Genomic DNA, 12,433 nt, shown 5'->3' on the forward strand with positions numbered 1-12,433 from the left:
TATCTTCCCTGCAACCAGGCCTGTGTGCCACGTGGCGGCAGCTGCTTGGCCCCCCACCCCCTTATCTGCCCCCGCCCCGTGGGCCCCGGCACTGCCATGGACGGCCAGCTCCTGCCGGTGTTGCTGCTGCTGCTCGGGGCCTCAGGCCTGTGGGGACGGGGGCCAGGGCCCGAGGGTGCCTTGGAGGAGCCCCCTGAGGAGGAGCCCCCGGAGGAGGAGCCCCCGGAGGAGGATGGGATCTTGGTGCTGAGCCGGCAGACACTTGGCCTGGCCTTGCAGGAGCACCCTGCCCTGCTGGTGGAGTTCTGTGAGTGCTTGGGGCCGGTGGGGCTGGGAGACCCGCAGGGGCCACCTGGGGGGTTCTACCCCCCCATGCCAGGGCCACTCGCCCCCACCGTGCTCCTGGAGCTCCGTCAGAAGACACCCGAGGCACAGCCCTGGGGCTGAGCTGGGCCTGGGGGCCCAGCCTCACAGTGGTGAAGGGCACAGGTGCAGGGGAGACCCACGGTCATTGTCCTTCTACAAACTCTTCCGTAAAGGGCCAGCCAGCATTCAGGCTTGCACATTCTTCTGGGTTTTTACAAGCTTTTCACACGTGAGAGCCATTCTTAGCCGGCAGGCCTCAACAGGCAGGTGGCCGGGAGCCGGCCTCAGGGGGCGGCAATGGAAAATTCCTCCTAAATTCACTGTCAGGACAGTACTGGCCACTGCCTCCCCAAGCTGGGGGCCTTGAGGAGGCTGGTCTCCAGTGCTTGGGCTCCATGTGGCCAAGGCTCAGGCGGGCCCCTGATGAGGGAGGTGTGGACAGGACATGCTTGCTCCCTGCTGGACCTGACTGGCCCCAAGGTCGGCGAGCTCTGGCCGGGCGGGAGCAGGGGCTGCGACTGGGGCCATGGAGGCCTGGGGCGCTCATGGCCCTGTCCCCCAGACGCCCCGTGGTGTGGGCACTGCAAGGCACTGGCCCCTGAGTACAGCAAGGCGGCTGCCCTGCTGGCAGCAGAGTCGGCCAAAGTCAGGCTGGCCAAGGTGGACGGGCCCGCAGAGCCAGAGTTGGCCGAGGAGTTTGCGGTGACAGAGTACCCCACGCTCAAGTTCTTCCGTGACGGGAACCACACGCACCCAGAGGAGTACACTGGTGCGGGGAGTGGGCATGGGCGGGTGGGCGGGTGGGCGGGTGGCAGGGCTGGCCCAGGCTGAGGGGAATCTCTGCAGGCCCCTGGGAGGCCGAGGGCATCGCTGAGTGGCTGAGGCGGCGGGTGGGGCCCAGTGCCACGCGGCTGGAGGATGAGGAGGGCGCCCGAGCGCTGATAGATGCCCGGGATGTGGTGGTCATTGGCTTCTTCCAGGTGAGCTGGTGGCACGGGGGCCAGGCCTGGGAGCAGGGTCTGTGAGGCCAGTTGGCCTCATAGGCTCGGGCCCCTTAGGACCTGCAGGACAAGGATGTGGCTACCTTCCTGGCCCTGGCCCAGGATGCCCTGGACGTGAGCTTTGGCCTCACCAACCAGCCTCAGCTCTTTCAGAAGTTCGGCCTCACCAAGGACACCGTGGTCCTCTTCAAAAAGGTGGGTTAGGCCCAGAGTCAGGGCGGAAGTGGGGGTCGGAGTCAGGGCGATGGCTCCTGCTGACCCACCCGGCGTTGTCCAGTATGACGAGGGGCGGGCAGACTTCCCAGTGGATGAGGAGCTGGGCCTGGACCAGGGGGATCTGTCACGCTTCCTCCTCACGCACAGCATGCACCTGGTCACGGAGTTCAACAGCCAGGTGAGTGGGGCCGGAGGGCAGGTGCGGGTCGGAGCGGAGGATGGGAGGCGAGCGCAGGAGTAGCCCACGAGCACCACTTGCCCCCGCAGACGTCCCGTAAGATCTTTGCAGCCAGGATCCTTAACCACTTGCTGCTGTTCGTCAACCAGACGCTGGCCCCCCACCGGGAGCTGCTGGCGGGCTTCCGGGAGGCGGCTCCCGGCTTCCGGGGGCAGGTACTGGCTCGGCCCAGGGTGGGGGGTGGGGTGGTGGTGGGGAGGCGGGGCGCCCACGCGGACTCCCTGCTGGCAGGTGCTGTTTGTGGTGGTGGACGTGGGCGCCAACAACGACCACGTGCTCCAGTACTTCGGCCTCAAGGCCGAGGAGGCCCCCACCCTACGCTTCATCAACACTGAGACCACCAAGAAGTACATGCCTGCGGACAGGGGGCCAGTCACCGCCACCTCGGTTGCAGCCTTCTGCCGTGCAGTCCTGGGTGGGGAGGTCAAGGTCCGCTGCTGGACTGCCCAGTTGGGGGGCGGGGGTGCGAGCAGCGGCTCTTGGGAGAGACCCTCAATAAAGCACCTGGCCGGTTCTCCCAGCCTTATCACTTGAGCCAGGAGGTCCCCCCCGACTGGGACCAGCGGCCAGTCAAGACCCTCGTGGGCAAGAATTTCGAGCAGGTGGCTTTTGATGAAACCAAGAACGTGTTTATCAAGTTCTGTGAGTGCAGAGGGCAGTGGGCTGGTGGGCAGCAGGGACCCTGCAGGCTGCGCTGACGCCCCCCTGTCCTAGATGCCCCATGGTGCACCCACTGCAAAGAGATGGCCCCAGCCTGGGAGGCACTGGCTGAGAAGTACAGGGACCACGAGGACATCGTCATCGCCGAGCTGGATGCCACGGCCAACGAGCTGGAGGCCCTCCCTGTGCACGGCTTCCCCACCCTCAAGTACTTCCCCGCGGGGCCCAGTCGGAAGGTGAGGCAGGACCCATCCTTGGTCTGGGCTCAGTCTAGGCTCTTCAGACCTCGGCTGGAGATGGGGCGTGGCCTCGGAGGGCTGGCCTTAGACCCCGGACAGTGTGTCCCCCAGACCCGCCCGTCCTTCCTCAGGTGATTGAATACAAAGGCACCAGGGACCTGGAGACCTTCTCCAAGTTTCTGGACAGCGGGGGTGAGCTGCCTGCAGAGGAGCCCACGGAGGTGCCCGGAGCCCCCTTCCCGGTGGGTGTCTCTGTCCCAAGGATCCAGGTCTCTGGACGAGTCCTCTGGACGCATGGCTGTGACATGGGCTGGGATGGGCTGAGGGTGCAGCTTCCAGCTGAGTCTCTGTGACCCTTTTCCAGGAGATGCCAGAAAACACAACGGAGCCCAAGGACGAGCTGTAGTTGCACCGCTGTCAGCGCCCACCCGGGGAGCCATGTCCCTTGGTGCCCATGGAAGCTGTGGGCTGTGAATAAAGAGCTCTGGTCCTGGACTGTGTGTGTGGTTCCTAAGCAAGGCAGGCACCCTGGCCCTTGGTTTGGGCCCAATCTCAGCCTCCTGGGTCCTTCACATCTTGGATGGAAGATGGGTCCCTGGCTCAGGTCTGAGGCTCCACTGGGGCAGGAAGGGGGAGCATGGCATTGCTGCTGGCTTCGGGCCCACTCTCTCTCCCAAGCTCTGCTAGCGTTGCTCCATGGCCCCCCCTCCCCGCCACGGAGGCTGGCCTGACTTCCTTTGGTGGCTGGGAGACAGGGCACACATCCCAGGAGCCAGCCGAGGAACATTCCCAGGAGCCAGCCGAGGGGCATTCCCACCAGCCACGTTGGACAGGTGCAGTCCACAGCCAGGGAAGATTCAAAAATGGTTTTATTTCATTATTATCCAAGTACCTTTGAAAAGATAATTGTACAAGTCAGCGCATGAAAAACGGGCTTGGGGCAGCCCCTCCCCGCTGGCCCAGGCCTGAGAAATGTACATATTTACATGGGCCCTTAGGAGGGAGGGGCCCGGGACCCGCTGAGCCCACGCTTGGGCCTCGGTGCTCCGTCGCCGGGTCCACACAGTGAGGCAAGAGACAAGCTGTGTTGAAGGCACTCGGTGACATGTACAATGGACAGAGGCCCCATGGGGCCCCCTGCACCCCGGCTCTGGGACAGGCCTGACCAGGGCAGGCCATGGCGGGCGAGTCCCAGAAGGAGAAGCAGAGCCTGTGGGGTGAGCGCCAGGGGCGTCCGCGGTTAGCAGCAGGGGGCCGTGGGGGAGGGTCTCAAGGCGGCCCCATGGTGGGCTCCCTGCTGGGTGGGCTCTTGAGTGTCCTGCAGAGGAGTGGGTGGAAGCCTGTGGGACCCCAGAGGGACCCCCGCCCTCCTGGACAGAGATGGACCAAAGGGGTGGCGACTGTGAGGCGGGCAGCACCCGGCCTTCCGCCAGCAGCCGCGTGTCTGCCACACTCTCGCAACCCGGCACAGGCCCTCGTGGTGCGCAGCGCGGAGGCCAGGCCCGCCGGTCAGTCCACCTTCTCCACCTTGCCGATGACCTTCTCCTCGAAGACGGGCAGCACGGCCCCGTCCTCGCGCACCTCCTCGAACACCACGCCGCATTCGAACTCGTCGCTCACCTTCTTGAAGTAGTATCTGCGGGCGGGAGGGGCGGTGAGGGCGGCAGCGTCCGGCAGTTTGGCGGCCGCCCCCAACACCTCCTGCAGGGCACGCGAGCCGGTTCTGCCCGGTGCCTGAGTGCCGGTGCTGGACACGTGCGGTGACCACATGCGGGGTCCCTGCCCCGGCCTCTAGGTGCTGTGGGGGAGGAGTGGGTGGGCGTGGGGTTTCTGTCCTCTCCACTGGGCTAAAGCACCTGCACTCGGCCCAGGCCCCCTCCAGTGGCCACAGCAAACCACCCAGGCAGGCCCACCGTGGGCTGACCCCAGCCGAGACCCCATGGGCCCCACCCGACCTACAGAGCCCGATGAGGAGCCTGCAGGGGCTGGTCTCAGGCCGGCAGGGCAGCCCAGGGCAGACCTGCGGAGGATGGTTAGGAGGCTGAGATGAGGCCGACTCAGGTCACACCAGCATGGGGACCAACAGACTCTCCAGACCCCTTGCTCGGCCTGGAGCCCTCAGCCACCTGAGACCACCCATACCCCATCTGTCGCGGGGCTCACGCCGACAGCCCATGGCCAGACAGGTGGAGGCAAGCACTCAGCGAGGCGCGAGCACACAGCACTGTCTCCTGAGCGGACCCCACCCCTGCCTCTCACCTGTAGTTGCCTTTCTTGGTCAGCAGCTCCTTGAACTGGCCCAGGGTGACCGCACGGCCCCTCACCAGGGTCCGGTAGGGGATGGGCTCCCCACAGAAATAGTAGGCCACGACGATGCTGTCGCACGACTGGGCACTCCCACCGCCTGCCTTCCTCTGCGATTTTGTCCTGGGGGGCGGAGAAGCAGCTGTGACTGCTGGGCCCCAGGCCCCCCAGTAAATGACAGAGCAGGGCCTGCAGGGTGGGCTGCGCCACGCTCAGAAGTGCCACACATCCACAGGCCCTGATGCCCGCCCCACCCACATAGCCACGTTCAGCCCCGGGGGAGGGGCTCACCCCGCGTGGCGCCTCAGCCCAGGTTTCCAGTCCTGCGCCAGCCACGTGCCCTGACCCACACGGACAGCAGCTCGTTGCCTGCCCACCAATTGTCCGACCAGTGCCTCGGCCTGCCCACCACCCACTGCGAGGCCCTGGTCTCACTGTGGCTTGAGCTGCCTGGCGGGCAGCACCCACTACCCAGACCATGTGAAGTTGGGCGAGCAGGCTTCTCAGAGCCGGAACCCACAGCGGATGCCTCTGCTGGGCTGCATGAGACAGCCAGGCCACGGGACCCGCCACAGCCCCCGCCTTGAGGCTGGGCTAAACTGTTCGTGTCCTAGTAAGGCCTACAGCCCCAAACTTCACAAACACCTAAGGCCAGGGACTGGACGAACAGAACTGTGACGGATCCTGACGTGGATCTGCCTCATGGCAGAGAGCTTGTCACAAGACCATAGGCAGCAGCCAGCCACACTTCCAGAGAGGGCTGAGGCCAGCAGCGCCTCCTGCCCAGGCTCAGGCAGCACCCGTCTCCTCTAGCGTCCGGTCCTGTGACCGCTCCAGAGCTGCGCATGTGGAGCCTGGCACAGCCCTTGCCCTGGCCAGCTGGGCACGTCAGTGTCACGTCAGGAAGACCACCTGAGCTCACAGCAGGCTCTACTCTCCCCGGGGACCCCCCCGCCCCGGTGCTCCAGGGCACAGAGCAGGTGGTCACCTCAGCTGTGTGGCCATCCACTGCCTGAGCCAGGCTCCCAGCGCCCACTTCCCTTCCCTCAGTCCTGCGACCTCAAGCCCAGGCTGTCCTGGGAGCCCAGCTGGGGTTCCTGTGGGGTCCATTCTCTACAGAAGGGATGCCGAGTCCCTGCTTCTCCGGGGGCCACTGGAGGAGTGACCTATGGGGAGGTCGTGAGCCCCTCAGGACACTCAGCCGGGTGTGATGATGTACTGTCTGGGGTCAGCCCGGCAAGGCTGAGGTGGGGGTCCCTTCCTTCTTCTCTGTCTTGAGCAGAAGTGCAGGAACAGGGTGGCCAGCACTGTCTACATACAGCTCTTGGCTCCCCAGCGCCCAGCCTGGCCCGCGTATGCCCAGGGAGCCGACCCGCAGGTGCCTGTGGTCCACGTGAGAACAGAGCCCGCTTGCTGTGCACAAGCGCCCGGGGCTGACGCTTCCGGTCAGCAGCGCCAGGGGAGTCAGGGCTGCACCGACCGCATCAAGCCGGGCAGGTCGCTGACCAGCTAGTCCCAAGGCCTGGTGGGGACATGAGGCCAGAGTGCGGGAGGCGAGTGGACCTCCTCTCTGGCCCGTTGGTCACTTGTCACCACGTGGACGGTCAGCGGTTCCTTTGACAGAGATACACTTGCAGACCCAACTCTTCAGGTGCAGTGCCTGAGCTCCCATCGCGGGCACAGCTGCGCCACTGTAGCACCTGGCCGGAGGCGCGGTACGGCTGGGCGGTACCGGGAAGACCCGGGGGGAGCGCACGTACTCTGTCTCGGAGAGCTCCAGGTCGGACACCGCTGGCACCACGCTCAGCACGGGCGTGCACGCTGGCCTGACACAGGAGCGCCCCCGCTGGATGACCTCCTGCACATACCTAGGGAACAACGGCGTCAGTGAGCCGCGTGGGCCTGGGCAGGGCCTCCAGCAGCGGTTGGCGGTGACCACAGGAGACCAGCGGGCAGACGGAGCAGGGGCTCCCAAGACGCTCTGTCACCACAGACGAGGCTCCCACTGTGCGCAGCCGACAGGACACCAAAGCCCTCCTTGGGTTGTGGAGCAGAGCGGGAGGATCAGGGCTCCATCAGGATGAGCTGAGAGGCCAACGCTGCTTCCATCCATCCAGGTTTCCCAGACCCTCATCTGGGCAGAGCCTCGGGCACCGGGAACATGCTGGGGTCCTGTCACTTCGTGCACACTCAGAGGAGCCTTCGCCTTCCGAGAGGAGCTGCCCTGGCCTCCTCCCTGGGGTGCAGCTCTTCCTACTCAGCACTCGACACAGACCCGGGCTCTGGAGCGCGGCCACTGCTCTGTCTGAAGGGGACTCGCTGCCCGGCAGCTCCTCTCCCAGTGGCCTTCCACCCCGGGGGCGATGCTCTGTGGCCCCGACACGACTTCTACTTTCATCGGCCTGGGTGGAGGTCACCCCACAAGGAGGGCCCAGCTCTCTGGTCTGTAGCCGTTTACAAAAGGCCCACGTGCCCTAGACTGACCACCGTGGAGGTGCCAGAGCTGCCCATGTGGCTCAGCTCAGCATCACCAGCCAGACAGGACGTGCCGCTGGACAGGGCCTGTGAGTACTCACGGGAAGAACAGACAGTGGGCAGCAAGGACGATGGGCCAGGAAGCCCCTGCAGGGGGTCCTCAGGGCAGGGAGGGTGTCCACACGCCCCGGCCCCCACGGTGGCCCCGCTGCTGCCCCACTGGCCTCCAGCTCACAGGCTAGCACCAGGGAGGCCGCCTGCACAGCCTGCTCCCTGGCTCTACGCTGAAGAATGAGATCACAGGGTGTGAGACAGCTAGGCGTAAACATGGTCACCTTCAGTGACCCGGGGGACACATGCGGGCTTCCAGCTATGCCCGAGACGGACGCTGGGCAGGGTCTGCACCCTGACGCCAACTTCACCAGAGCAGCACGGACCCAAACACGGTGAGGCCAGACCCCAGATGCCCGGCTGACCGAGGGCAATGGGAGCCAGTAACATCCAAGGAAAACAGTGGCTGCAGTTTGATGACCACACTCCCCAGCTTTCCAGGCCCCTCAGAGACCCTGATCCACCTGGGAATCCTGATGGGTCAGCAGGCCCGGGAAAGTGACCTCAAAGGCCCAGCTGCAAGGGTCCAGCCTGGAGGGACGACCTGTCCCCCACAAAAGGGAGGCCTTCCTGCCCCCCTGGGGCCACCCTGGCCCTGAAGGCCAAGGAGGGCACAGTGAGGAGGGCTGTGGAGCTGGGGTCTTTCCAGAAGAGTTTACACCCGCGCACATCTCAGCACCGACAAACTGCCTGCACGTGACATCAGGGCTCCCCTCCGTGTAGCTGTGAACCACATGTTTTGGGCCCCCTTCGTGGAGGCAGCTGGGAGCCCACAGGACCGCCCCCTCCTGGCTCAGCCAGCACAGCAGCCAATGGTCATCTGACTGTGACCTCCAGCAGTCCCAAGGTGAGGACGAGTGAGCGCATGCGCAGGGCAGTTGAGACACAGGAAGGGCTCCCCCTCCCTCCCCAAAGGGACAGTGTGATGACCACCTGCCCTCCCAGCACTTGGCCACACAGCAGGCGGCCCTGCTCTCCCGAGGTCCCGTACCTCTGCCTCGAGGGCGCCTTGCTGGCCCTCTTCTCCTCCTCCTCCAGGCGCCGGCGGGCCTCCTCCAGCTGCGTCAGAGGGTTGGGGGCCGGGTTGGGCGGCATCGTGGGGTCCTGGATGAAGAGATGCGAGGGCTGCACGGAGGTCCGGAGCTGGGCGCTGACCCAGGGGTGCACGGCCCCGGGGCGCTCGATGGACAAGGGCCGGGAGCTCTCGTGGGCCTGCTGCTTTTTTGCCCCGGACGACCTGTGGGGCCAGAGAACAAGGTAAGCAGCGCCCACGCCCCCCACGGACCCCTGCACCTCGAACGTACAGTCCTTCCTGGAAACTTGTGTATTGAAATATAAATCACGTCCTATGTGAATACTTTTTTTTTCTGCTTCCCCACGAAAACTTCTTTTAAAGAAAAGTTTTCAGTGTTATTGAAAAGTATTTTGATATTAAAATAAGTGCTCTTTGTGAAAAACCTGAAACAGTCAGGAAATTCAAAGAAAAAATAAATGTAATTCAGCAACAGCCACTCTCGGTATATTCAGTGTATTTCCTTCTCCATTAAAAACACTTGACACAGGGACTTCCCTGGTGGCGCAGTGGTTAGGAATCCACCTGCCAATGCAGGGTACATGGGTTCGAGCCCTGGTCCAGGAAGATCCCACATGCCGTGGAGCAACTAAGCCCACGCGCCACAACTACTGAAGCCCGCGTGTCCTAGAGCCCGTGCTCCACAACAAGAGAAGCCTATGGCAACGAGAAGCCCGCGCACCGTAACAAAGAGTAGCCCCCGCTCGCCGCAACTAGAGAAAGCCTCTGCGCAGCAACGAAGCACCAATGCAGCCCAATATAAATAAGTTAAAAAGAAAAACAAAAATACTTGACGTAATTAGCATAATTCTGAACATGTGATCTTTCCTGATTTCCCCCTCCACGTGACATCATGCTCCCCGTCATCAAACACTGAGAACGTGCTTTACATCTGTGTGACCTGCTGTCACTCAACCACTGAATGGAATCTGAGTGAAAACATCTGCCTCTCTCAGCTAGGCTGGAGGTCTCAGAAAGGGGGGCTTAGCCCCAGGAGCAAAAAGGAGGGAATCCCAAGAAGGGGGCCCTGCGGGGAGTGGGTTGACCCAGTGCCCTTGTGATGCCAGAACTGCCCAGGGAATGTACCCCAGAGGGAGGTGGACTCCTCCTAAAAAGTCCCACAAGGCCGGCCACAGGGAGACCTCACCCCGTCACCCTACCCCTCACTCCCTGCCCCCACCTCCCCCCCATCCTCCCCTCTACAGGCCTCACCTCCCCTGGGCCCACAGATCCCAAGAAGCGCCTGGTGGAGACGCTGCAGCATCAGCATTTGATAGAACCTGCAGCCCAGCCAGAGGGCAGGAGCCTTCCAAACCCAGGAGGGTGTTTCTAGACTCTTACTCTTTACCCACAGAAACTCTCCAACCCTCCATTTGGGGTTGGGGGAGCGGCCAAGGACAGAGCCAGTCCCTGTGAAAATCGCAGAAGAGAGAAATCCAGAGAAGCCAAAAATCCACCCCCACCAGAACAAGAGAGGGGCTCCCAGAGAGGCCCCCCCACCACCAGGTCAGGCTCTGTGACTGCAAAGGGTCTGCACGCTGACAGGGGGCTTGTTCCAAGGTTACGTGGACACAAGACACAGGGACCCCGTGTCGCCAATGACCTGCCTCACCTGCCTCACACACACCACTTGGTCCTTCCCAGGAACGCCCAGGAACGGCGAGGGCCAGGGAAGTCCGCCCATGGGCCAACCCCACCAGCCCCAGGCCCCCCGCCCAGCCCTGTCCCCACCACGAAGGGGATAGGGGTGACACTGAGACCGACACAGAGCTCAGAGGGACGCAGACCAGATGAGAACTGCCCCCGGCAGCCGGAGGACAAGCAGGTCAGGCCCATAAGGTTCCTCGCGCAGGCCCTGTCTTAGCTCCTTCTCACAGGAGAGCAGCCACGTGGCAGCAGGCCCCCCCACCCAGGTGGGGCGGGGGGCGGGGGCGCTGCAGCGACTTCAGACTGACCCCACCAGTGGGCACTCCTGCCCAGGACATTGAAGCTCATTGACGACCCCCACCCCATCACAGGGTCCACACAGGCAGGCGTTGACCTCATGCTGCCATGGACTGGACCTAATTCCAAGGAATTCCTGCTTCTGTGGCATGTGGCTTGCACTAAGACCAGCTGCTCGGGATGCTAAGACCAGCTGCTCGGGATGCTGGCAGAGGGGCGCTAGAGGCTGGCAGGGTGGCTCTGGACGCCTGTGTCCACACCTGCACAGGGCCCACGCCCACACACAGCCCACGCCCGCACACGGCTTCTCACCCGTGGCCAGCCTTCCGGTGCCTGCTGATCTCCTTCTCGCCCTCAATGATCCACTGCATGATTTTCTGGTTCTTCTCTGCGTCCTCAGAGGGGCCTGGCGCCTCCACGCTGGTGCTCTTCCCCGACTCGGCCTTCTTGGAGTTTCTTTTGGAGGTCATGCTTGCCTTCCCGCTGCAAGAGCAAGACCCAGGTCACCTGCTACTTCAGCTGGCCCGATGCTGGACAGCTGGCCCAGACCCGCATGGCTATGGGAGGGTGGCCTGGAAGGGCCCCTCCCTGAACGTGGGGCCTCTGCCCTGGCTCTGCGGGCATGAGTGGGGTTGTTTCGGCGGACTCTATGGTGGGAAGGAAAGGAAGGAAGGCGTCCAGGCAGCACGGGCCAGGAGGGTTGGAGCCAAGGTGGCGGCATCCAGGGCCTGGCCACCCTTCCTCACCCAGACACTGCCCTCCGAAACGGGAGCATCTGACCCGACCATGCTTCAAGGCCGGAGCTCCAGCGGCCAGTGCACCCAGGTGCCTGCTGTCTCTGTGGCTGACCCTGATTTAATGACTTTTAAAGGGGAATCCTGGCTTGAAGGCTGAACAGAGGCCACAGGAGATACGGCCTCTCGCCTTGACCCGTTTCCCCTGGAGACACACACAGCCTCACTGACACAGATGCAGAAAGAGGGAACCGCCGCAAACACTCACCTGTAGGCCAGGCTGTCACTGGTGGTGGGGGCGGCGCCCATGCTCTCCACATGGCTTCGGGGCTTGGCCGCGTGGCCGTGCAGCTCTGGGCCCCACGCGAAGCTGCTCTGGACCCGGCGGGAGGCCTCGGCCTCAGCTGGCTCCTTGGGCCTAGCTGAGCCATGGTGGCCGTGGTGGTGGCCGTGTCTGTGGAGGTGCAGGCCAGCTGTGTCCAGCTTCGCCCCCGACTTGGGCACGTGCTTTCCATGCCCAGGCACTGTGCCCCCTAGCACCCCCATCTTGGGCATGTGCGCACTGTCCGGGGAGCGGTGGCCGGGCCCTGGCGACTGGCAGCCCGGTGTCCTCATGACTCGCTGCACGTGCTCATCCAGGATGCTCTCGGGGTTCTCCTCGTGTGCGTCCCGCAGCCCCACACAGCTCATGTCCGCGTAGCGCGGTGGGAAGTGGTGCCAGGCCGGGGCCGAAGGCAGCTTATGACTGGCCCCTGGGGGGCCAGAGGACACGTCACCATCCTCACCTTCTTCCTCCTGTGGGGACAAGGCCATACGTTACCTCTCGGCACTGGCAGCACTGCGGAAACCTCACGCTTGGGGAGACAAATCACAAGCAAGCAAAGGCCAGGAGCCCTGAGCCCGGGATGAGGCCGGGCAGGTGAGGTGCTGTCAGGGCCGCCCGACCCAGAGCGGCCCCCAGAGCCCCTCCTGTCCCTGCTGAGTCGGAGCAAGTGCGTCTGGGCCCTGGGCAGGCTGCGCGGCAAGAGGGTGCAGACAGATGGAGGCTGGGTTCGCCACCCGAGTGTGGCGGG

The 12,433-nt window shown here is 64.0% G+C and overlaps 2 protein-coding genes across 9 annotated transcripts in view; one reads left to right on the plus strand and one right to left on the minus strand.

The window, feature by feature from the left end:
• Positions 1-90: 90 nt before the first annotated feature.
• PDIA2 (protein disulfide isomerase family A member 2) lies at positions 91-3,215 on the plus strand. 3 transcript variants are annotated; one of them, XM_036825971.1, is made up of 11 exons: positions 91-307; positions 929-1,135; positions 1,213-1,346; positions 1,425-1,562; positions 1,645-1,761; positions 1,851-1,976; positions 2,053-2,250; positions 2,343-2,463; positions 2,536-2,717; positions 2,852-2,962; positions 3,085-3,215. In XM_036825971.1, the coding sequence occupies exons 1-11, from the start codon at positions 97-99 to the stop codon at positions 3,124-3,126; spliced, it is 1,587 nt and encodes a 528-aa protein (XP_036681866.1). In that variant the 5' UTR covers positions 91-96; the 3' UTR covers positions 3,127-3,215. The 3 variants fall into 3 exon arrangements, with proteins under 3 accessions (XP_036681866.1, XP_036681868.1, XP_036681869.1); XM_036825973.1 differs by having other exon boundaries at positions 1,911-1,976; XM_036825974.1 differs by lacking the exon at positions 929-1,135.
• A 356-nt stretch (positions 3,216-3,571) lies between these two features.
• Positions 3,572-12,433, minus strand: part of AXIN1 (axin 1) — a 59,492-nt gene continuing 50,630 nt past the window's right edge. For 2 of the 6 annotated variants that reach the window (XM_036825772.1, XM_036825770.1), the window contains exons 6-11: positions 11,629-12,155; positions 10,939-11,109; positions 8,602-8,847; positions 6,785-6,892; positions 4,980-5,147; positions 3,572-4,356 (exon numbers count right to left, since the gene is read on the minus strand). In XM_036825772.1, coding sequence (XP_036681667.1) covers positions 4,230-4,356; positions 4,980-5,147; positions 6,785-6,892; positions 8,602-8,847; positions 10,939-11,109; positions 11,629-12,155 — 1,347 coding nt within the window. In that variant the 3' untranslated portion in view covers positions 3,572-4,229. The other 4 variants (XM_036825775.1, XM_036825773.1, XM_036825774.1 and 1 more) reach the window with 3 other exon arrangements.

The sequence above is a fragment of the Balaenoptera musculus genome, chromosome 15 (genome assembly GCF_009873245.2).
Source record: "Balaenoptera musculus isolate JJ_BM4_2016_0621 chromosome 15, mBalMus1.pri.v3, whole genome shotgun sequence".
Taxonomy (NCBI): Eukaryota; Metazoa; Chordata; class Mammalia; order Artiodactyla; family Balaenopteridae; genus Balaenoptera; species Balaenoptera musculus.

Bases quoted from the DNA above. Each gene is read 5' to 3' on its own strand.
- PDIA2 (XM_036825971.1), top strand. From the start codon at position 97: ATGGACGGCCAGCTCCTGCCGGTGTTGCTGCTGCTGCTCGGGGCCTCA. The intron at 1,347-1,424 runs GTGAGCTGGTGG...CGGGCCCCTTAG, and splicing joins TGGTCATTGGCTTCTTCCAG to GACCTGCAGGACAAGGATGT. The intron at 2,718-2,851 runs GTGAGGCAGGAC...GTCCTTCCTCAG, and splicing joins CCGCGGGGCCCAGTCGGAAG to GTGATTGAATACAAAGGCAC.